The 23,111-nt window shown below is 38.8% G+C and overlaps 1 protein-coding gene across 4 annotated transcripts in view; it reads left to right on the top strand.

Annotated features, from left to right (window-relative positions):
- LOC5576570 (serine-arginine protein 55) overlaps positions 1–22,634 on the top strand; it is a 36,978-nt gene extending 14,344 nt beyond the window's left edge. Inside the window, exons 4-8 of one of the 4 annotated variants that reach the window (XM_021837948.1) lie at positions 3,542–3,649; positions 3,858–3,951; positions 15,910–15,983; positions 21,273–21,551; positions 21,612–22,634. In XM_021837948.1, the coding sequence (XP_021693640.1) occupies positions 3,542–3,649; positions 3,858–3,951; positions 15,910–15,983; positions 21,273–21,551; positions 21,612–21,879 (823 nt within the window). In that variant the 3' untranslated portion in view covers positions 21,880–22,634. Of the gene's footprint in view, positions 1–3,541; positions 3,650–3,851; positions 3,952–13,586; positions 15,606–15,909; positions 15,984–21,272; positions 21,552–21,611 lie in introns of those variants that run through there. The other 3 variants (XM_021837946.1, XM_021837950.1, XM_021837949.1) reach the window with 3 other exon arrangements.
- Positions 22,635–23,111: the final 477 nt, after the last annotated feature.

Below are 23,111 nucleotides of genomic sequence, written 5' to 3'. Positions count from 1 at the left end.
TATCAAATGCGGTAAGATTTTTCACAAGAAATGCGAAGTCAGATATAGATTTTTCTTGCTAGGGCGGCGGTGATTTTAAGAATTGTTGCTGGGTGTCCTCTGATTGTTTGTTACCGCATTTGAAGGACGTTTAGTCAAGATTTGAATCTCAAATGCAAACAGCAATGGACCAATGCACGGGTTCACTATTTGACGTTTTAGCGGTGCCGTGTTATTTATGGGACCATGGTAACCAGTGAATTCGGCACCGCTCAAACGTCAAATTAGTGAACCCGTGCATCGGTCCATATAAAAACCTCCATGATCACACGATGGGGCATTGATGATAATCGTAGCAGCCCGTGTTTTTACACGGCTGATGGTGCTACGCCACCCGAAAAACATTAACGAAAAAGTGATATTTTTCTATGTGAAAATAGAATCGAAGTTGGTATGTGTGAAAGTTGTTAGTTTGCTGGCTTTTACACGAACGGTAGTGTTTCGTGTTGCACGAGCTATAGTTGCGATTTTTGCTGGCAGTTTGGCTGGTGCTATGCCTCCAAGAACCGAAATATATTTCGCAGTGAACGCTGAGTGTACGCTCAACTGCACCCGGATTAACACGGCAATCGACAAAAACGACTATGAACAAATGGACCTCTCTTGGACTGAGAAAGTATCGCTGCGTGCTCTTCGATCTACCTGCGAGAAGTAGAGAGAGAGAGAGAGCACAAAGACACAGCGTAGCATCCGATCCAAAAATAGATTAGATAATAAAATAGTGTGAATTTAGGCGTTGTGCTCTAGTACAATATTTCAATCGATCCTCGCTCAAGTGAGGCCTATGGACCTATGCACGAGTTCCCTATTTGACGTTTGGGCGGTGCCGTGTTATTTACGTGACCATGGCAACGAGTGAATTCGGCACCGCTCAAACGTCAAATTAGTGAACTCGTGCATCGGTCCATTGGCGAAATGAACTACCAATAATAATATAAGTAAATTGAGAACAGCGCGAAGCAAATTAATTTTTCTCCATGCGCTGAACGATTTCGTTCGATTGACGTGAACGGATTAAAGCATGGACCAATGCACGAGTTCACTATTTGACATTTGAGCGGTGCCGTGTTATTTATGTGGTCATGGTAACCAGTGAATTTGACACCGCTCAAACGTCAAATTTGTGAACTCGTGCATCGGTCCATTGCCAGTGAATGACGCTTCTATGAGAACGAGATAGAATGCTGTAATACGACTTACAGAGGAGTTCCAATGGATCAGTGCACAAGTTCACTAGTTTGACGTTTGAGCGGTGCCGAATTCACTTGTTTCCATGGTCACATAAATAACACGGCTCCGCTCAAACGTCAAATGATGAACTCGTGCATTGATCCATAGTTGTATTCGGTGAGTTAGTTCCGATATGCAGCTAATGCGCATTGTGGTGATTTATCATAATCGCAGTAACCCTTGCTATGTAGAAGATTATTATCTGCCATGTTGTCAAGCAATACAGTTAACAAACTCCACATTGGCGACGAGAGAACCCAAACTCGTCTACGGCGTCCATCAAAAATCAAAATATTTTGCGAAGAATTTGAATATGTGAGCGTTCTGGCAGTAGTCTGAAGCGTTTTTGGAGAATTGAAGTCCTTGAACTAGGAAAACTCGAAAAAAGAAGAAAAGGACAAGAACCGGGAACGACAAGGACAAGAAAAGGAACATTATTTATTGGATGTTGATTATGTGCTGGAGACTACCTTTGCGTTAAGTTTAACGGAAGAACAATATGTAGCTACGCAATTAATAAAAACTTCGCCTTAGAAGGGAAGTTGCCTTAGCGGCGGATTCGATCCGTCGGGTCAGGCTGTTCAAGTAGAAAAGTTTGCCTATAATGGGAACATGAGGAAATTCAAATGCTCGCCTTAGAAGGGAGCAACCGCAGCGACAGATTCGAACTGTCGGGTCCGGTGGTAAAATAAATGCTCCCCTTAGAAGGGAGCTGCCGTAGCAACGGATACGATCCGTTGGGTCCGGCGGAAGTATAAAAACTTGTTTCAAAACGAGTTGTCGAAGCGGCAGATTCGATCTGTTGGGTCCGGCGGAAGTTGAAAATATGCTCGCTCGCCTTAGAAGGGAGCTGCTAAAGCGAAGGTTTGGTCAAGATGGTCCAATGGAAGTAAAATATGCTGTCCTTAGTAAGTAACAGCTAAAGTGACAGATTCGATCTGTCTGGATTGCTGGTCATCTTTGTAGGAAGCAGCCGAAATAGCAGACCAACGAGTGTGGTGGTAGTGAAAATGTAAGGTCTACTGCAGTGGTCCTACCAATAATAATATTCTGAATCTATAAAAAAAACGTGGATATACATCATTACCCGTTGAAAGAAAAAGAGATGTGGTGATTTATCATAATCGCAGTAACCCTTGCTATGTAGAAGATTATTATCTGCTAAGTTGTCAAGCAATACAGTTAACAAACTCCAAACGCATGATGACCAGAACGTTTACCAAACGTATCCTTAAGGTATTACCTTTCTCACTAACATCCCACAATATCCCGTAACACCTATGAGGGGTCGTAGTGTTCTCTGCATCTTTCATAAGTAGGTGTTCGAATAATAATTCCTCTTCATTCGCAAGGACGTGGCCAAGACAGCACTCGACTGTTGGAGAATGCGTCAATGTCTTCACAGAAACAGAAATTAGTCACAAATCTCTGATTTTTAAAAAACTGACGGGAAGGAGGCAACGATCTAGGACTGTACCACATACGAATTTGAGCGAATTGCTTAAGGTGAAGATAAACCGAAGCCAAACCTCAAATTATCAAGAGCACAAATCTAGAGAACCGAACACCCGTTTGAGCTGAAAATTTAATCGATTGATCACCACCAGCGAGTGATCAATCGATTAAGTTTTCGCCTTAAACGGTTGTTTAGCTCTCCAGATTTGTGCTCTTGAAAATTTGAGGTTTGGCTTCGATTCATCTTCACTTTAATGCTAATGTGGAGCAGACACAATGGGGCATGGGGCTCTGAAAATCTAAAAAACGTCTCTCCACTTCGAATGATTGTAAGTTATGTCCTCATTTGATCTAGTTCAATGACTTGATCTTCGCACAGCTCCAATCATGCGTAGGATGTTCCAAGATAAAATCATTCTTGTATTCGCAACATCTATTTTTTGTGTTGTTCCATTGACAAATAAGATGTGTAATTTGAAGAAAATTTTGATTCCCCTAATGGAGTTCAAGATTTCCTACCTAAATCCTCCAAATTTGGAAATTCTGACGACGATTGGCGGCACTCTTTTGAACCATAAGGCATTCGAAGAACATAGCTCACGTTTAACAATACATATCGCCAACGCTTTAATTGACCAACTGAAAGTTGTGTCATCATTTGGTCGAGTTCAATGAACTTGGTCTTCTCACCGCTCCAATCAGGCGTAGGAAGATCCAAGTTGAAATCATTCTTGTATGCTCATCACCCATTTTCTGCGTGGTTGTATTTGCATAAGCCAACTCAATATCATTACATATTCCTGTTACTTATTTACAGAGTGACCGTTGAACCGGCTCGTGGAACAGCTCGTGGGGGCGGATCGCGTCGTGATCACGACCGGTATGATCGTTACGATCGTCGCGGCGGTGGTGGACGTTATGACAAGTGAGTAGAGCTCCTCAGACTATAAACTCATCGTCATTTCAAAGCATACCATGAACAAAAACAAGTACCAAAGACGGACGGACGGTTGCCCTATTTACTATCAGAACCCCGTGAACTACGCCGTCTAATGCTTGCATTTCCTTTCACTTTCATCTATTCAAAACTCCGATTCACTCTCGCTTTGAAACGGGTTTCACTCTAGAAATAGAAGCAATTCCAGGAACAGTTCCCGCTATGGACCCCCGCTCCGGACCGAGTATCGCTTGACTGTGGAGAACCTTTCGTCGCGCGTCAGCTGGCAGGTACGTGGTTGAAGGGCTTATCCCATAGAAAAAATCCCTCCTCTCGTAGATGTTTGTTGAAGCGTCCGGTTCGTCCGGACACTTAACGAAGGTTTGGTTTTTGAACTGTCCCCCCACCCGTTGTTGTTCTTGTAGTACCCTAAATGATGTAGTTTCGTAACCATGTTACCGATAACCATAAAGTGTGGGCGTGTGCTTTTCGGGGATGGGATTTACTGTGGCGAATTCCCTGTCTCCGTAAGTGCGCCCACGCACCTTTTGTATACTAATTTTGTTTCTTTGCAATTTCTCGGTCATTTTGCTTTCTAGAGTTTTTGAATGGTTATTAACATAAAAATTGGTTAAGGTTCGTTTTTTCTAAACATTAATCCGGTTAGGAAATGGATTGGAATAAAAACATGTATAAAACGGAAACAAAATTTGTATACACGCGAAGTAAAATTTATTGTTTTATTTTCTGATTTTACCGGTTCTGGATCAAATTTTTGGATCTCCTAATGTCTGTTCCTTTGACTCTTGAATTCTATCGGAATTGAATTTTAAAGATCTTGGACCTAGCTGTTTGCGGGGTCTACCTAGTTTGGCATAATGTCATGACATAATAGTCGTCTGGCATAAAACATTTGTGTTTTGCATAATTTGAAAAAGAAGCTACTGCAGCCAGTGGTACAATAATATCCGGAAACACAAAAGGCGTCATAAAATCTCAAACGCTTTATTATTTTAAAAGTCATGACTATTGTTAGTTGTTGAAAACATTTTTATTGAAAATATTTGATGCAGTTCCATATTCAAAAAGGCTTCATTAGAGGATACTGTTTCCGTGACGAACAAAAATTAGTATTCTATTTTTTCCAATCAACTGGCAAAAGAATGTACGATCGCGATCAGCTTATTATAATAGCCCTTTTCATAATGGAAGGAATTTGTCCAAATTCAACATTTTTTTAATTATGCCAAATGGCAATTATGCCAGCTATTGGGCGTAAGACATTATGTCAAACGAGGTAGACTCTGTTTGCGGGATGTATTTCAATGAAAACTCTGTATTTTGTATTTTATGGATTGAGCTACGGTTAATGCAAAGGAAGAAATCGGCGGACAGGAGCTGGTTAGAATCGCAGCTGTTGGAGTCAAGTGGGTCAAAGCAAATCTTTGTCATATAGGGTGCCGGTACCAATGGTTGTAATGTACCAGTAGCTTGGACTATGGAATAAAACGAACATTTTTCGATAAAAACGACATGTCCTATTTTTGGTGGATAGATCGTCTCTAGTTAAGTCGATTTGCCAATTTTCGACTTTTTATTTTATCAAAAAGTCCTATAAATAATTAAGTTTATGCAAAAAATTTGCTCCCTTGCACCAGTAGTAGCCGTCGTGTTCCAGTAGTGGATCAACGGATGGAAGCAGTTTTAAAAATGGATGTATAAAAATGAAGAAAAGCCCTAGAGATGATCTTTATGCTTCATTCGAAAGATATTAATTGCTGTTCCGAGGGAAAAATGTTAAACCTATGTAAAAATTTACCATTTTGTTTAAAATTCCTTGTATCATTTCCGAACGTCTACTACTGGAGCACTAGCGCAACTACTGGAACACGTGTACCAATAGTGGCTCAAGCGATTTTATGTTAAAATATTAGTTTTATCACTCTTTTTATATTTTTCCCATATAGTAGAGGTTGAAATCTGTTGACGCCAAAAGATCTCTGTTAAGGCTTTTCGTTATTTTGTTATGATTTTTTTATAGCTTAGGTAGTCCACTAATGGCACCGGCACCCTATTGACGTTTGTATAGTGGATTACCATGGTTGCAACGGATAATGAGTAGTTATCGTATATTTGTGAAATAAAAAAATCAGTGAACTGTGTTCGAATATCAAGTGAGATCTATAACCCGTATTGGCCCGAGTGAAAGCAAAAATGCTAATTTCCTCACCGCTCAGCGAATATTTAGGATTCAAATATTTTTTGTCAGTATACTCGTACACAAATCTAGTTTCTTAAAGCGGCTAAAGGATGTGAACATTGGGGTTGGGTCGGGAAAAAATGGCCGATGTGCGCTCTGGTAAATTCGAGCTGTGGTTTCGGTGTTTCTTCACCTTAAGATGTCGTGGTTACCAAATCCAAAGCACGGAGTGAACATTCATTACTTTCCAACAGTTAAACCTTAGGATGTGCGAACTGGATGTTAACAAGCAGGCAGGCTGCTGTCAAGCCTAAATTTTCATCAAAATGATCCGAGTATACCTAGGAATGTGGGGTCATTACTTTGTCACGCTAAGAAAATTATACATTTTATGTAACGCAAAAACTATTGAGCTTCTCGAGAATTTTTAGTAATTCGATCACTTCCTCTCTACTTCGAATGTTACGCGCCATGGTCTGGTACTAGTTGGGCACTTTGCGAATTGAATTGATGCGTATGTCTTTTCAGATATTTGTGAAATATATCTCGCATACTCTGAGATGACGCCCTAAAAGCCATTGGTAACCGTGTGTGTAGCTCGTTGTTTCTGAGCAAGTGAAGGAATAAATATCCAAACCAACATCACTGGTAGGTAGATAATGATCCTTTCTTCACCATAGAGTTGTTCAACAACGTGAAAATCCATTCAAATGCTCAGAAACAATGAGCTACACACATGGTTACCAATGGCTTTTAGGGCGAGATCATAAGTTATGCGAGATATGTTAAACTAAAGTACGGTCAGAAACTATCCGATTCAGATGATTTATTGGACTTATTGCTTGCTTCAAACTTTAAAAGCTTTGTGTGAAGTATTTTAAGTATGCACCTTGAAAATGGTTTCCTGTGAGACAACCAAACAAACAACGGTTAGCACTGGTGAAAAAAATAGTGTTCAAATTGAAAGACCAAAATGTTGGTTAAACCATTAGACGGAAAAAAAATCAGGGATTTATTCGAGGATACTCTCATCAATTGTTCCATCGATTCCTTATAAGATTTCTACAGAAATTCCTTCAATAATTCTTTGAGATTTTCTCAATTAAGTCCTGAAGGTTTTTTTTTTCACGAAAACCAAGAAAATTTTTCTAAAAAATTAATCCGTGGAGTATTTCTAAAGAAAATCTCATAGAGTAACCTCTGATAAAACTTATGTAAGTTTCAAAGAAACCCTTAATGGACAAGGGTCTCTGAAGCAGTTCAAGAAGATCTCCTAGTTAATTGGCTAAGATAACAAAACAAAATGCTGGAAAAATGTCTAGAAAAAAAAAAATAGGTTTGTTCGAATAATCCCTCAAGATTCTGTATTTCTAGGAGGAAACGTGGATAAACTCTTGAAGGAATTCACATGAACAGGTGATAGGGTTTTTGCAGGGTTTCTTTGAATGGGTTTCTTTGTGGATTTCCTCGGAAGAAATTCTGTAGAAATCTTTGGAAAATCTTCTAGAGTAACAACTGGAGAATGCAGTTGATGAATTATTGAAAAATAAATGCAGGAAGTTCTATGATAGTTTTGGAGAAAAGTAGATGTGATAACTGAGGAAATTACTAGAGATAGTAGTTTTGAAGTTCCCAAGCATTTCCTGGAGCAAATTATGGAGAAATTCTTCTAAGCTTCCTATGGAAAATTGCTGGAAAAATATCTGGTAGGATTGGTAGAGAACCCTCATAAAGAATTTGTGGATCCTGAAAGTATTGTAAATGATATCATTATGAAAATTCCTGAAACTTTTCAACGGGGAATCTAAACCGCAACTCTTGAAGAGCCTGTTTAGCCCGTCTTAGTACCCGAATTTGATTTAATGCAAGCAGAATAAGGAAAAAAGGAAAAAAATCTTTTTGGTTAAAAAAAGATACTTTAGGGACCTTTCATTAATTATAGTGATTTTTTTGAGGTTTGTTTTAAAGTAGAAAACAAGTCTTGAACAGAACAGTAAAAATTCTGAGAATTTGTGTAGTTTTTTTCTTGGCAACCGGCCAAACGCCAATGCATCCAGAAGAAACTGTAGATGCTCGCGCAGAAATTCCATCAATTTTGTTTTATTTCTTATATTTCGCTGGAATTATCTCATCAATTCTGTTTTTTCGCAGAATTGATGAGATAATTCCAGCGGAATATGGTCATATAATGTTTCGAAAAATTGCCATACTTCTTCTTCTTGGCATTAACGTCCTCACTGGGACAGAGCCTGCTTCTCAGTTTAGTGTTCTTATGAGCACTTCCACAGTAATTAACTGAGAGCTTTCTTTCCCAAAATTGACATTTTCGCATTCGCATATTTATCGTGTGGCAGGTACTCTATGCCCAGGGAAGTCAAGGAAATTTCCATTACGAAAAGATCCTGGACCGACCGAGAATCGAATCCAGCCGTGGATTCTAACCCCTCGACTAAATGGTCATAATCTGCCTTAAATATTATTTTATGATGATGTCACAAAATATCAGTAGAAATTTGATCAAATCATTCTCCAGAAATTAACTAAGAACTACTTACAGAAATTTCTACGACAATTCTGAATCAACCAAGAACTTCTAGAGAGTGTGATATGGGATTTCTATAAGAATTGCTCAGGAAATCATCAAGAGATTAAACAATGCTTTGATAGATTATTTCAAGAACGATTGCACGCTCAGAAATCGCTAGCACCATCACACTTGCGCTGTGTGTAACACGATTGAATTGGTATTAGATTAATCCAGTACGCCATCTAAAGATTCTTCAATAATCTTCTGATAATTCTCTATGGATGTTCCAAACACTTCTCAAGAATTACGTCCCGGAATGCTCACGGCAATTTATTCCAGATCATATACTATGTTGGACACAGATATTTTTTTTAAGATACCATCCATTGATGCTTTCAGTACAGCTTTCAGAAATGCCAGAGGATTGTTCCACTTGTTTTTCTAACGGTTAAAGAAGTTTCTTGTAACAATTATTACAGTTATTTTTATGATTTTCACTATACATATAACAGACGATAAATAAATTAAGTTATTTTTAAGCTTTCTGCTGACCTTGTTTTGTTGTTGAATCGGGGTAGCATAATACCTTCCCAGGTATTTTTGTGCGTAGTAGGGTCAATAGGGGCAGTATGGTCCACCTAAGCAAAAGTTCTTGAAAAGCATAGAAACACAATACAATTTAATCGATCCATAAGCTTAATTTGTAGTTTGTAGTATCTCCTTTTATACCACAGTTGTATTTTAGTAAAAAGATTACTTAGAATTTTTTTGGGAACATTTTTGAAAAACACTATTTTGTGTGTGACTCTACACTATACGGGGCGAAATGGTCCCCCCCACGGGGCAATATGAGCCTCCATACTAAATATTATTATTTTAATTGGAAAACCGTTTGCAAGGCTTAATTTAGAAGAAGACAATAATGTATGATAGAGTTTAGTACAAAAACTGGGTTGAAGTCTGATTTGAATCATGAAAAGGTATGTTTTGCTGACAGTTCAATAAATCATGATTCATACACAACATAGTCGTTCAAATAAATTAAACCAGTTAAAAATTCTAGTTTTAATTAAAATCACGTGCGACAACAATATTGCAATGAAACTGCTAAAATGACATGCCATTTTTGGTTATCTATTTTTGTTATAAGATAGCTTTGACCGGCTATGACCATATTGCCCCGTTCCTAGATGTTTCATATAAATTATGTTTTATTGAAAATTTATTTTATAATCTATACAATTTCGTGCACAAAATGTCTATACATAACGGAAGAACGAACTGCTGTGAAAAAATATGAAATCAATAAATAAAACTTTATGCAAAGCTTATTTTTACATTCAAAATCTTATAAGATTTTCGAAGTAGCATCAACGTTTCAGATTTTTATCGATATATAAAGTTCAAAATCATATTTTTGCGTTGTTTTCACGGTGGTGGCTAATTGAAGCATACTTAACGAGGTCCTAAGTTTATCGAGATCAAAATCTGTTTTTTAAGCTCAAATGGAAGGCGGCCCATTTTACCCCGTATGACCATACTGCCCCGCCTTCCCCTACATGTCCTACCTGTCCTAACCACTGAAACAAACTGACTGGATCTTTCTGCATACCGTCTTTCCTTGCTCTTATCAATCTTATTCACATCTCAGCTAAGCTGTTCTCGTCCCTAATACCCATTCTGAACTACAGCTTCAGGGATTTGTGCTATTGAAGACTCCAATTTGAATATAGGAAACTTCGAGACTTGAGAAAACCTTGGATTCATTTCGGACAGAGAAATTTCCAGACGTCGCGCGGTTTACCGCCGTCAGAACCACCGCGCTGCTGTTGTGAACGAAAAGCGAGGTTTTTTTAGCAGTTTTGTACAAAATACAACACCGCGACGACTTAAGTGTTAATGATTTGGTCCAATGTTCTTAAATCAGTGAAAGCAGGGAGCTTAGTACAGGGTGGCCACCGAACCGGGAAAAACGGGAAAAGTGGGAAAAAGACGGGAATTTGAATCCACCGGGAAAAAGACGGGAAAAACCGGGAATTTGAGAAGATCACCGGGAAAATTGTTTTGAACGAACATCTTCAAGCTGTAATCTGCAAACCAACCTCCAAAACAAGTTATAGAAAGTAGTTATATTTAATGACATTGCCATGAGACATCAGCAATTTTGAACAAGTCTCGATTACTTTTTCAAATCGACGTAAGTAACTTTAATACGGTTTTGAGAAAATTAATTAGGAAAAATCACAATCTATCTTCTAAAACTGTTTTAAAATGAATCACCTTTTTAACATTTTTTTGCCGTGTACTTCGCTCAAATTTTGCATACACTCAGCTCACGTTCAAAAACTAGGTAGTTTCTATTATTTCCCACAAAAATAATTATAAGAAAATGATAAGCCGTTTCATTCAGTTACTTTCGACGTTTTTCTACCAGTGTAAAATCGGCTCAAGTAGTGTTTTGTTTTGATTCGTGGTTAAGTCACTTTGTCTCTCCATACAGCGGGGCGGCGAAAGTAGTGGTTAGGTTGCGAAAGTTGAAAATGTTACTTTCGTCGTTTTGTAAATCCGGAAATTAAACGTTCTAAAAGTGAAAAGTTGAGTTGGTACAGAGCGGTACGTGTAGAATTCCGCCTGCTTAACACGTAGGATCGATAAAGTAAGTTTGTATACTTTTTTCACTTGAGTCTGTATGAATAAGTTTTCGAGAAGTATCTTTCAAACATCAATGATTTAATTTCTACTATGCTACACTATATTTCTTAAAAATGTTTCACTATTTTCTTAGCAATGTTTCGAAATATTTTTTTGGATTTTTGTTCTCGAACTACCAGGGCTAATATTTTTTGAACTTTTCTCTAACTTGTTTTACTAGACGTTTTGAACCAAAGTTTAATTACTTATTGCGTATTGGCTTAGCACTATTCTGTAATTGCTGAACACCATAACTAATCTTGAAAACAAGTCTTTATTTATGAAAGCTTTTAATATGTCACTAGTTATCTAATCGACGAAGTTTTAAATATTAGCTCATTTACGATCTTAAAAACGATCAAACCATGACAGCTCATATAAAATTTGTAAAATATCCATACAAAAGGCATTACGAGAGGGTGGGTTGATGTCAAAAATGATAATTTTTCGGAGTTATTAAAGTTGTGAGCACTTACTTAGCTTCTACGTGTGTGGCCTTGTTTCATTCATATCTTGAACTTATTTGCTTTGTGGAATAAAATTCAAAGGATTAATAGGGTGATCAAAGTACTTTGGACAGACCGTTACGCGTATATAATTTGGCCATTTACGGCAAAATCAAATGGAGGTGGCCAAATTATATACGCGTAACGCTCTGTCCAAAATACATAAAACACCCTAATTCAAATAATTTCAATTACGGCAAAGAACTACTTGGGCATCTTGATGATTTACTTAGGCACCTAGGGCTTTTGTTGGCCAAATTATCTCAAATTCAGCATTAAGATGATTATAAACCAAAGCCAAAACTCGAATTTTCAAGAGCATCAGTCTAGAGAGGCAAACAGAGCTTTGAGCTAAAAATTTTGATCGTTTTGTCATCACCCAACCAACCCATCAAATTTTCAACGCGAACAGTTGTCAGGTTCTCTAGATCTTAAAACTTGAACTTGAAATTTCGAAGTTTGGCTTAAAGAGTTGGTAAATATGGTTCAGATAGCAGTCCAATTAAACTCCTGTCGTGTCAAGAGTAAGATCTGTTTTATTAGCACAATTAACCATCTCTTTCCCATGATAGATAGCTCCAGAGCTCCAATGATTCTCGATGAACGCGAGACAAATCGATTCAGGTACTATACTAAGCCATAGTTTTCAGAAAAAGATTCCATATAGATTAGAACACTCTAATAGTCAACATATTTCTCCAATAGTGAAACTATTGATAAACAATCAAATAACTATGGAAAAACAATTAAAAAAAATTAAACCGATTTAATAAAAAAATGTTGCGGTGCTTTTCATAGAAAACATTTTCGATATAGAAAAAGTCAATTAAAGTCGTTGGAAAGAATGGACTAAAAACCGGGAAAATTCTGTAAAATATACCGGGAAAACCGGGAAAAAAGCGGGAATTTCAAAACCAAAATTTGGTGGCCACCCTGTTAGTATATAATTCTTGTCCGACTGTTTTTCCTTGCAACACTGTATAGCAACGCCTTTACACCATACAAAACACAGAGCTTACATTGAATATATATCTCACATAAAAATTCTGTGCATTATCAGTGCACAGTTCCAAAAATGTTTGTTCCTTCATTTTACGTTTCTCTATACTATAAGTACGCAGAACGCCTGCGACAGTGTCGATTGTCAAAAACGATCGCTTTCCTTCTGCGATGATCGAAGACAGTTACATGGCTAATCGAGAAACAATGACACATGGACGTATGAGCAACGAACAGCTGGAAGAAGTTGAATTTCAAGAGACATTCTGCAGAAAAATGATGAATAATTGTATATCAGGTCTATTTAAGGATTCTGTAACAGAAGACGGATGAATTGGAGTCTGAAAAATCAAACGAAGGAATCTTGCCAAATGTAGAGAACATACTTTCCCAGTCGAGCGTTGCAGAATCACAGCAATATACAGACAAGCAAATGTCAAAGTCAAGCACAACTTGAAAGAATGAACGCGTGATTGAGAACATAAACCGCGTATTCAACAGCGGCTTAGGGCAATTAACCCTAAGGCTTGAATCGGAGAGGGGCGATAACAAGTGGCATATATCTGACTGCGGCTTCGCGAATCACTGTGGAAGAATGGCATTACCAAGTGAACAGCAACATTCGCACGAGTTCAACGTGGATCTCAGGAGAGACAATCAACCGTCCGGAGGAAACTGTTCTTTCACAGAAGAGAAAGCATTGTTCTTTCAGGATCAACACTGTCCGCACGTTCTGCGACCAACGGTCGTATCGCATGCAATGTTCCGTTGGGCTTTCTTCCAATTAGTAGTTGTATATTTTGTTTCTTTTAACTCTACTCTTAACCACCTATAACAACAAATTCCCCTTCTCCCCAATTAAAAACCGTTTTGTGTATATGTTGATCTGTTTAGTTGAGAAAGCTTATTTACAATACACATGAAAACAAATCAAATAAACAGAAACCACCCGAAAAGAACATCAAAATAGTAAATCTATTATTATGTTATCTTTTCCTGAAGGCAACCCTCCTTACATGATCTGGGGTTTGCAGTGAAGAACACGATTAACACTGACAGGAAGAGCCATGAGCACGTAGAGAGCAACCACGCGATGATGATGATGATGATCGTGGGCATTATCCGTAGACCGGTCAAATCGGATTCCAAATTCTGGCAGTCTTCCTCCTATCCTTGAGGCGAGACCCGAGTGGACCTAGGACTCACTAAGTCAACCCTAGCAATGGTAGTCTTATCAACGTTTATCACTGGCAGGGCAAAACCAGACGAGAGGGCAATTTCGCCAGTCGATTTGAGCAATTTGAGTTTCCAATCATCATCCGTGGTTCGGAGGTCGTTCCCTATTTCGGCTAGTAGAGTGGACAAACCCGGTGAAACCGTATCAAACGCATCACGTGATCAACCCCAGACAAGGAGTGGCCTAAGTTCCGTTACCGATCCATTGAGCACATTGGCACCTTCCGCGCGGCTATCGAACCTGCGATGGTCCATTTTCGATACAGAGGGAGATGTTCTTCGTCAGACAAAACCTACGCAAAGTACAAAACCCTTTTTCTCAATTTATAGCCTTGCCAAAACTGTATCATTTCTATTAATTTTTCTAAATTTTCAAATTAAATTTAAAGATTTAACCATTACACTACTGATGCGCCCGCCACACGGTCTCAGAGGAAGAAGCTTGAGAGCGAGGGAGAGAGGGAGAGAATCAAGTTGAGGTCACCCCATACAAAGAGCTAGAGACTGATGAGGGACATTCCAGAGAGAGAGAGAGAGAGTCAGGGCTAAGGCCAGTGCCAAAGCCAATCTTAAGTTCATCTCTTCCGCGTAGCGACACGAGTGCCTAATTCCGATGATGTCTTGATCGACCCCCCAACTGAGCGAGAGTGAGCCCCCTCCGGGACACCGTAGCCCCAACACCCGATGGACTGTCATCGCAGCTCGGGCATCCTTGCGAGCCGTCCAAAATGCTAGCGATCAACGAAACTTGTTTTACCTAATTTCTTTTAAATCACATACTAGTTTAGCTCATTTCTGGTTTTTGGTACCACCGGTTGTTCGTTTGTGGGGACATCCGCTAACGAAGAAATGGAGCCAAACGTCGATCGTTTACCCCCTTTCCGCTGTTTGGAATTCGACCGTCCCGAGACGTGTGTACCGAACAGCAGCTTGACGAAGTTCTCCGATTGGTCGTCCGCATTGGTTGAGGCACAGATTACTTCTTCTACCACCTAAGCAAGCACACTGAGCCCGAGTGATGAGCGCGCAGAAGACACAGAAAGAGAGGGAGAGAGAGAAAGAGAGACAGACTGACAATCAGACCACGAGTGGCCACATTTCCTTCTAGGGTTCCTTTCTAGAGTGAGCGACGCACGTGCAAGACAGTCCCACGCTAGAGCGCGCAGTTTGTGTGTGTGTCCTGGCCAAAAGGTAAAGGTCGATTTTCATTCACTTTCATTAGATACATTTCTTTTGTCTAAACAAATCAGTTAAAGAAACAGCTAAAAGACCCAGTGATTCACCGTGAAACTAACTTTTGTGCATCGCTTTTTTGTTTGAACTGTTGTCGGTAAGAGAAAGAAACGTACGAAAAGGCAGGAATCATGTCATAATGAAAAGAATCAATGGGAATGCTAGACGATGGAAGAAATCCTCCACTCCTGATGAAATGGCCCGATGATCGGGCGGATCTGGAAGTATAAAACCCGATGAGATGGATCTTGGAAGTTTTGTCGATCAAAATGCCGCACTAAGTTGTAGTTGACGAGACGCCCAAATCGAGAGCGAGAATGAAAGAGCATTACATGAGAGATCCTACACCGACCGAAGAGATACCGAAGTTCTCCAACGATCTACAAGTGATCGTGTCACCCGAACTAGAAAAAGAGAGATAGAGAGAGTAACAAAAATGCCAATCCCCCAAAGTGTACCTCTCATCATGAATAATTCCAACGATCGAACCGAAGATGCACACGAATGATTAACGTGAGATCGAAACCGAATCCGTCCAATTCGAAGTGATGATCAACGCCGGAATCAACTCCCACAAGAGCCGACGACAGAATGATTCTTTTCATTATGACATCCGATAGATTCGAGCAGAGAGGCAAGCGCAGGGTTTCCCTAGATCAGTAGGAAGATCCGTAAACGAGCACGCGTAGTTAGAGATAAGAGAAACAGAGAGAGACCTTGTTATCTAGCTTGTAATATTCACGCAGCCGGGTTTTGCTGGGCTATACTAATCTATTTTTGTGCTGTTGTCTTCCTTGATCTTTGTTTCATAAACTCTCTACCACACTTCAACGAACAACGAACGATGCCCGTATAGGACCTGAAAGACTACATGCGTCAAGCCGGAGAAGTTACGTACGCTGACGCTCACAAGCAGCGCAAAAATGAAGGGTAAGTTCATAGATATAATGCTATGTCTTTTAATTGAATGAAGAGAGCCCATATGGCATGAAATCACTTGGAATCATTTGGCATAATCATAATGAACCCTGAGTGGCCATTTTTCATAATGTCTTTGGCATAACAGCAGAATTGGTAGCAGTTCTTCTTCTAGAGACTTGGTCACTAAGTCTAAAAAAGTCTCTATTAGTAATGGAAGTTCTCTAAACACTCTTATCAATCACACGGTTACTATATTTTTCTCTAGTGAATCTTTGTGCTAAGTTGTAGAAGCTTCAGAGAATCCTTCAATGCCTTTCACGGGATATTCTCCAGGAATTTCTTTTCAGATTGTTACCTTATAAAGTTTTAGGAATTATTTTGCCTATTAATGTCTCAAAAAAAAAATCGCCTGGAATACTTTCAGGGTCTGCTCTAGAGATTTCTTACAAATTCTCCGAGAAATTGGTCCACAAATTGATATACAGCACTTCTTTCGAGGGAATCTCCAAAGGTTGATTTCAGAGCTTATGAAGAGATTCGTCAAGAAGTTTTTCCAGGAAACCATACAACAATTCCCTCTTTAAATGATAATATCATTTCCATATGGATTCTCTCATCAATTATTCATTTATGGTTTGTCTTGAAGGAAGAGGATCCGTCATCAATTTGAAAATGTTTAAAAGCAGTTTTTTCGTTCAAAATCATGAAGTTTCCATGAAATCGTGTTCACTGTATTCTTTTCTCCAACCAAAACAGAGTGAACAGATTTTCGACGAATATATTTCAGTTTTGATCAGAAAAACTGGTGTTGAAGTTTCAATGATTAAGCTAGTGTGTGTCACAGGATCACCTGTGCTAGCATTAAAAAGATAAGGTTAATAAAATCCGAAAGGGAATCTTAAGAAATCAATAAAGACATCACTGGAGAAAATATTGAAACAATGAAAAACGGAAATTTTGGATGAATTACTTGGGACAAATCGCCTGGATCTTTCTGGAGTATCGCAAATACCACTGAGGATTCAGTAGGACTCTCAAGGTATTTCCATATTATTCTCACAGGACTCTTGTAAATTTCCCACAGAATTCCAAAAGGAATCCAGCAGGATTCTCAAAGTATATCGATCGTATTCCCACATAATTTTCACTGTGATTTCCCAAGGATGCTAATACAGTCGAAGTTTGCTGTTACGACATCGCAAGGGACCGTCGGAATAGAGAGAAATATTTATAGAGAACAGTTGTAACATCAAAATATTGTTCAAGGGACAGAAAAATGTCGCTCTAGAGAGCTTTTGTCACTATAAAAGTTGTCGTTATAACGAGCTTCTACTGTAAAACCACCATGGGATTCCCACAGGATTTTTACGACTTCCGCACAAAGTTCACAGCCTCAAATGGGATTCTTACATGATTTTCACAGGATTCCCCCATAAATTCTAATTGTTTAGCACATAACTCTCACATGATTTCCTCCTAACTCACACTGGATGCTCTCAGTATTCCTAGACGCAGTATTTCCAAAACATTTGCCAGTATCTCAAAATAACTCTCACAGGAATCGCACAGTATTGCCACTGGAAGACCAGGATTCTCACTGGAATACCAGAATGTTCACTGAAATCCCAAAATCCACACTAGAAATCCAGAATCCAAACTTTGATCCCAGGATCCATACTGGAGTCCAAGAATCCACACTGGAAACTCAGTAATCCCAGGATTGACACTAGAATCCAAGAATTCACACCACAATCCTAGGATTCGTACTGGAATCCCAGTTTTCAACTTGGAAACCAAGGAACCATGTCCCAATCTCAGGATCCACACTGTAATATTTAGATCCTCATTGAAATTTCAGGTTTCACACTGGAATTCCACGACCCACGTTACAATCGCAGGATCCAAACTGAAATACCACACTGGAATCTCAATAGGCCTTTTCATGTGACAGGTCCGTCTATGCATTTGTTTACATCGGTGGAGGACCGATGCTAACACGGGTCTGTCATTTTCAAAGAAGAACTGTCAAAGACCTTCCAGATCAGCTGATTTGAAACGTCACTTGGAAAGGCCTATATCCACACTCGTATCTCAAGATCCACACAGACAAATAACGATCCACAGTACAGTCCCAGGATCCACACTGAAATACAAAAAACACTGGAATCCTAATATCCAACTTAGAGGTCTAGGACCCACGATGAAGTAACACAATCCACACTTCCTATCATCCTTTCTGGAATATCACAATCGTTACTGGAATCACACTGGTAACATTGCCACATAACTCTCACACGATTCATTCCGAATCTCACACTGGATCCTCTCAGAATTCCCAGACGATTCCCATGGGCATACACAAGAATAGCTTATTATTTACGCAGTATTTCCACAACATTTGCACAGCATTTCAGTATTCTCAGGATCCACACTGAAATCCCAGGAGTAACACTGAAATTTCAAGATCCTCGCTGGAATCCCAATATCCATACTGAAAAGCCATGATCCACACTAAAATATCTAAATCTACATTGGAATCTCAGGTTGCACACTAGAATCCCAGGATCTACACTGGAATCTTAAAATCCAATACCAGGATTCAAATTGTAACACCTGCATACACACTGGGACCGTAGAATCCGCTCTGGAAACATTTCCTTTCTGAATCCTAGAATGTTATAGATTCAATACTGGAACCCCGCATTATCCAAACTATAATACCAGGATTCACTCTGAAACACGAAAACCCATACTGGAATCACAGAATCCAGACTGAAACATCAGGATCTATACTGAAACCCTAGGACCCATACTGAGATCCAAGAATCCATATTGGAATTCCAGGATCCACTCTACAATCTATCAGGAATCTCTGATGTGAAAACCACGCTTCTTGTAACATAAGGCGATGCCGACAAGGGCTGCTAACAAAATAGCTAGGAAATATTTTATGATTTACAGCGCAACCTAATGGAAGAAATTTGAATTGAAAACCTGTCATTAGACTGCCCTTGGGTTCTTTCACAACTTTGCCGAAGATACCATCCATCCATTTTGTCTAGAAAATTAAAAGTATTCCTAAAAGTAACTGATCTCAAAAAAGATCACTGAGCGTTAATGGGTTGATGAAGAGAAGCCCATCACAAAATCACGCCTAAAGGAAATATTGAGGATTATTTTTGTTTTCTTGATTCTTGTATGGTCTCTTTTCTTATGCATTAGGTATCTAAAGCTTCTATTTTCACTCAGGTGCAACTAGTTCTTGATAGTCAAGCTCTTTCTTTTTTATAGACTGTTCGTCATATTATGCCATATGACAATTAGGGTCAGGCGGGGCAAGATGAGCACCCTAAGGATAAGCGCGATTTAAGCCTACTTAAACGTTATTATTTTGGTAAAATTGGTAACCATCCTTATCTTTTACATTATTTCTTTGACCTCCAACCATTAAAAGTTTTAAAAAGTGATAATAGTTTTCCAAATAACACTTTAAAAAATAGCTTTTTTATCATCGGTCAAAAAAACTGCGGGCAAGATGGGCACCCCCATAAAAAGATGCAATTTACTAAAGAAAACTATTATTTTTCAATGCTTGCAATATCCCAAGATATTATCTTTAATATCTGATAATATTTATCTTCAACTAGCTTAGTTTTTAAAACTTTTATCAGAAAATAAATAACTTTTCATAAATTGCTAAGATTTTACTTAAAAAACGATTAAATTTGTTGTTTGTTTGAATATATTTTAGAAAAATTATTTTGTGCAAAGAAGATAGCGTAAGTCAAGCTCACAGCTAAATGTGATTCTATAATTTCACACTTTTACTTAATTTTGAACATGGTGCTCATCTTGCCCCAAGGGTGTAAATTTATTGATATAATCAAAACAATTGAAATATTTTTTTAAATTTGATAAAAAGTTTTGCTCCTGATTATCTACAGAAGATTATTCTATAACTATACGGCCAAAAACGTATGAATTAATTTGTTTACGCAACAAAAATATCACTTTTAAATACCGTCAAACGGGGTGACTTGCAACACTTTTCAACTTCAATCAACCAAAACCATGATCTAAACATCATATAAAAATATGAATTCCTTTTAGAACTTTTAATGGCCGGCCCACCTACAGAATGGGATGACAGAAGATTGAATCGAATTATTTTGTCATATCAAAAGTCATCAAAAAGGTGAATTTTTTTAAATGTCCTTATGCGGGGTGACTTGCAACACTCAATGCTAATTTACTTTTTGCCAACAAAATGTTGGTATTTTTTATTTGTCACACTTGTTAAGTATTGTTATTCATGTATTTAAAGCATTGGAAACAGTACAACAGCATTTTGAATAACTTTTTGTAAGAAAATAATTGAGCTGCTTTTGTATGGGAAAAAGATGTGTTAAATGATCAAGGTCGAATACCTTAACTGAATAATATATTTAATGAGTGTTTGTTGCTGATTGATGAATTATTACTCTTTTGATTATAAAGTAGATCTAACACAAAAGTTTTTCACTTTTATAAAACTTTAAATTGCTTGGAAATAAAGTGTTGCAAGTCACCCCGTATAGGTACATTTTTATTAAAAATATTGTTATTAAAAACTTGTTGCTACAATTTCGTAAAATAAAATTCGTCATATTATCAGTTATTAGTTATAGAAACACCAGGTAGAGTATTACTTTTGTATATTAAATCTATCCCATGTTTTTAAGTCACGATTTCGAACCTTCATCAAGCATCAGTTTCAAGTAATTCTAATGAATCATGTTTAATGTATAAAAATATTTATGATAACAACTTTAATCGTGACTCTTACTTGAATTGTAAGTCAAACGTATTGAAGCACGGATTTGAAACGAATTTTTTTTTGAAATTTGTGTTTTATAGCGAAATTCAGTTGTAAGTTACAATGTGTTGCAAGTCACCCCGCCGTTGCAAGTCACCCCGTTTGACGGTAACAAATCTTATATGAAAAGGTAAATTTTTGGACTTCTGTGTATTTTGGACAATATTTACGTTGTGCTGTTGATTTTTTAGCTGAAATTTATGGCCATCATATCAATTTAATGATATTCATCAGAGCCAAAATAATATATTGAAAAAAAATCGGTAGGAACGACACAAACTAGGGGTGCCCATCTTGCCCCGGGTGCTCATCTTGCCCCACATTCCCCTATGCCTGACCTTATGTCAAATGACTTTTTGCGCCTTTCGGGGTAACCTTTTATGAGATATCGATGTTCGAGTAGCAAATGCTAGATGATCCTAACGCTCTCTTGTTCATTCCAGAGTCGTGGAATTCGCGACCAGCTCCGACATGAAAACGGCCATCGATAAACTGGACGACACCGAGCTGAACGGACGCCGCATCCGTTTGGTTGAAGACCGTGGCTCCCGCAACGGTCGCAATGGCCGCGGCCGCTCCCGTTCATCCAGCAGTCGATCGCGATCCCGCTCTCGTCGTCGTTCCCGATCGCGCCGTTCCTCTCACAGTCGTTCGAAGTCACGAAGCCGCTCCAAGTCCAAGAATGGATCCAAATCGCCAGAAAAATCCCGCTCGCGATCGCTGTAAGTACGCTTCATCTCAATCACTAGAACATTCTCAACAACCTCCACTTTCCCTCGTAGGAAACGTGACTCCAAGTCCAAGTCACGGTCCCGTTCGGTGAAGCGCGACGAGTCCCGTTCTCGGTCACGCTCCAAGTCGGATCGCCGCAGCCGCTCCAAGTCCAAGGACAACAAATCTCGTTCCCGTTCGCCAAGATCGCAGTCCCGCTCCCGGTCTCGATCTCGGGATCGGTCCCATTCCCAGGACAAGCGGGACAAGTCCCGTTCGGCGTCACCAAAAAACAATGACCACTCCCCGGACAGGAACAACGACAGCAACGAGGATTAGACGCTTCGTTATCGTCATCGGTAAGGTGGTGTCTTTTGAACAAGAGTCTTGTGATTACAAACAAATTGCCATGGTTCGTTTGCTTAACACCTTGGCGTGTAGGATTATGTTACAAAACATACACGCGTATTCACTAAACTGACTTCTTAATGTGAACATTTTGATTTCCAAATTGTAATAGGATACATGCAATATAATTCTGATATGGAAATGGGAAGGAAACGTATTTCCCATGTTAGGAACGCATTCATCTTAGGTTAAACATTAAGTTTTTATGCAACAAAAAACTTGCAACTTCTGATTTTAGTATTTCACCATCAAATAATTTCATGGGAAAATACAAAACTCGGTCTGGTTAGTTTTCTCTTAGTCAATAACGATAGTTTTAATTAGTTCGCTCTAAGTTTGCTCAGATTAGGAAACTTGATTGCCGGAAAATATTACACCCGTTGGAAATTAAAACCATAATGTTTTATTTGAAATGCATGGGACGTAGATGTGACGGATCTCGCGGTAGTAGACATCAATCGGCACAAACACAAACGTGGTGATTATCACAGTTGTGTCCGGTTTTCCCCGTTCTGCCGGCAATGCGGCAGAACGTTCTAAGTTTCCTCTGTAAGTCACCTATAATAAATGGACACCATTACCTTATAATATTGCATAAAAGCCGGCTGCTGCAGTTGCAGCAGTGGGGGAAATTTATATTGATGTGGAAGTGGATTGAATAAAATTACAAACAAAATAAAAAACAATCGAAGACAAATGTTTCTTTATCCGAACATTCCATTTAAGCGATACAATGTAGAAATAGGAGGAGTGCGACGATATATCCAAACATTTGTGTTTATTCTACGAGTGGCGTGAGGTGACAATTCTCGACTCGAGTGAAGTGACTCCATTTGATTTGCATGGCGAGTTCAATTTCTATAGGTTGGCTGGCCTAGTGTTGGGGTGTGTTAAGTGTTCGTAGTTTAGCGTAGAGACTTTTTGAGAAAAATGTGCTTATTCTGCGCGGCGTGTGAGTCGAGACGAGTCGCTCTCACCGCGAGTGACGTGAGACGATTAATGTTAATCAAGTGGGAGCGATTCGACAATTGTCACCTCATTCGACTTGTATAACCTCACACGCCGCGCAAAATAAGCACAAGTGTTCGTTATTGTTGTGCAGTTTTCTCCGTCAGTTAGTTCCATGTTAGGCCATACTAGAACAGTCCACCGTACTATGCCAT

This window comes from Aedes aegypti, chromosome 1 (genome assembly GCF_002204515.2).
Source record: "Aedes aegypti strain LVP_AGWG chromosome 1, AaegL5.0 Primary Assembly, whole genome shotgun sequence".
NCBI classification, from domain to species: Eukaryota; Metazoa; Arthropoda; class Insecta; order Diptera; family Culicidae; genus Aedes; species Aedes aegypti.
This window is presented reverse-complemented; position numbering and strand designations above follow the sequence as displayed.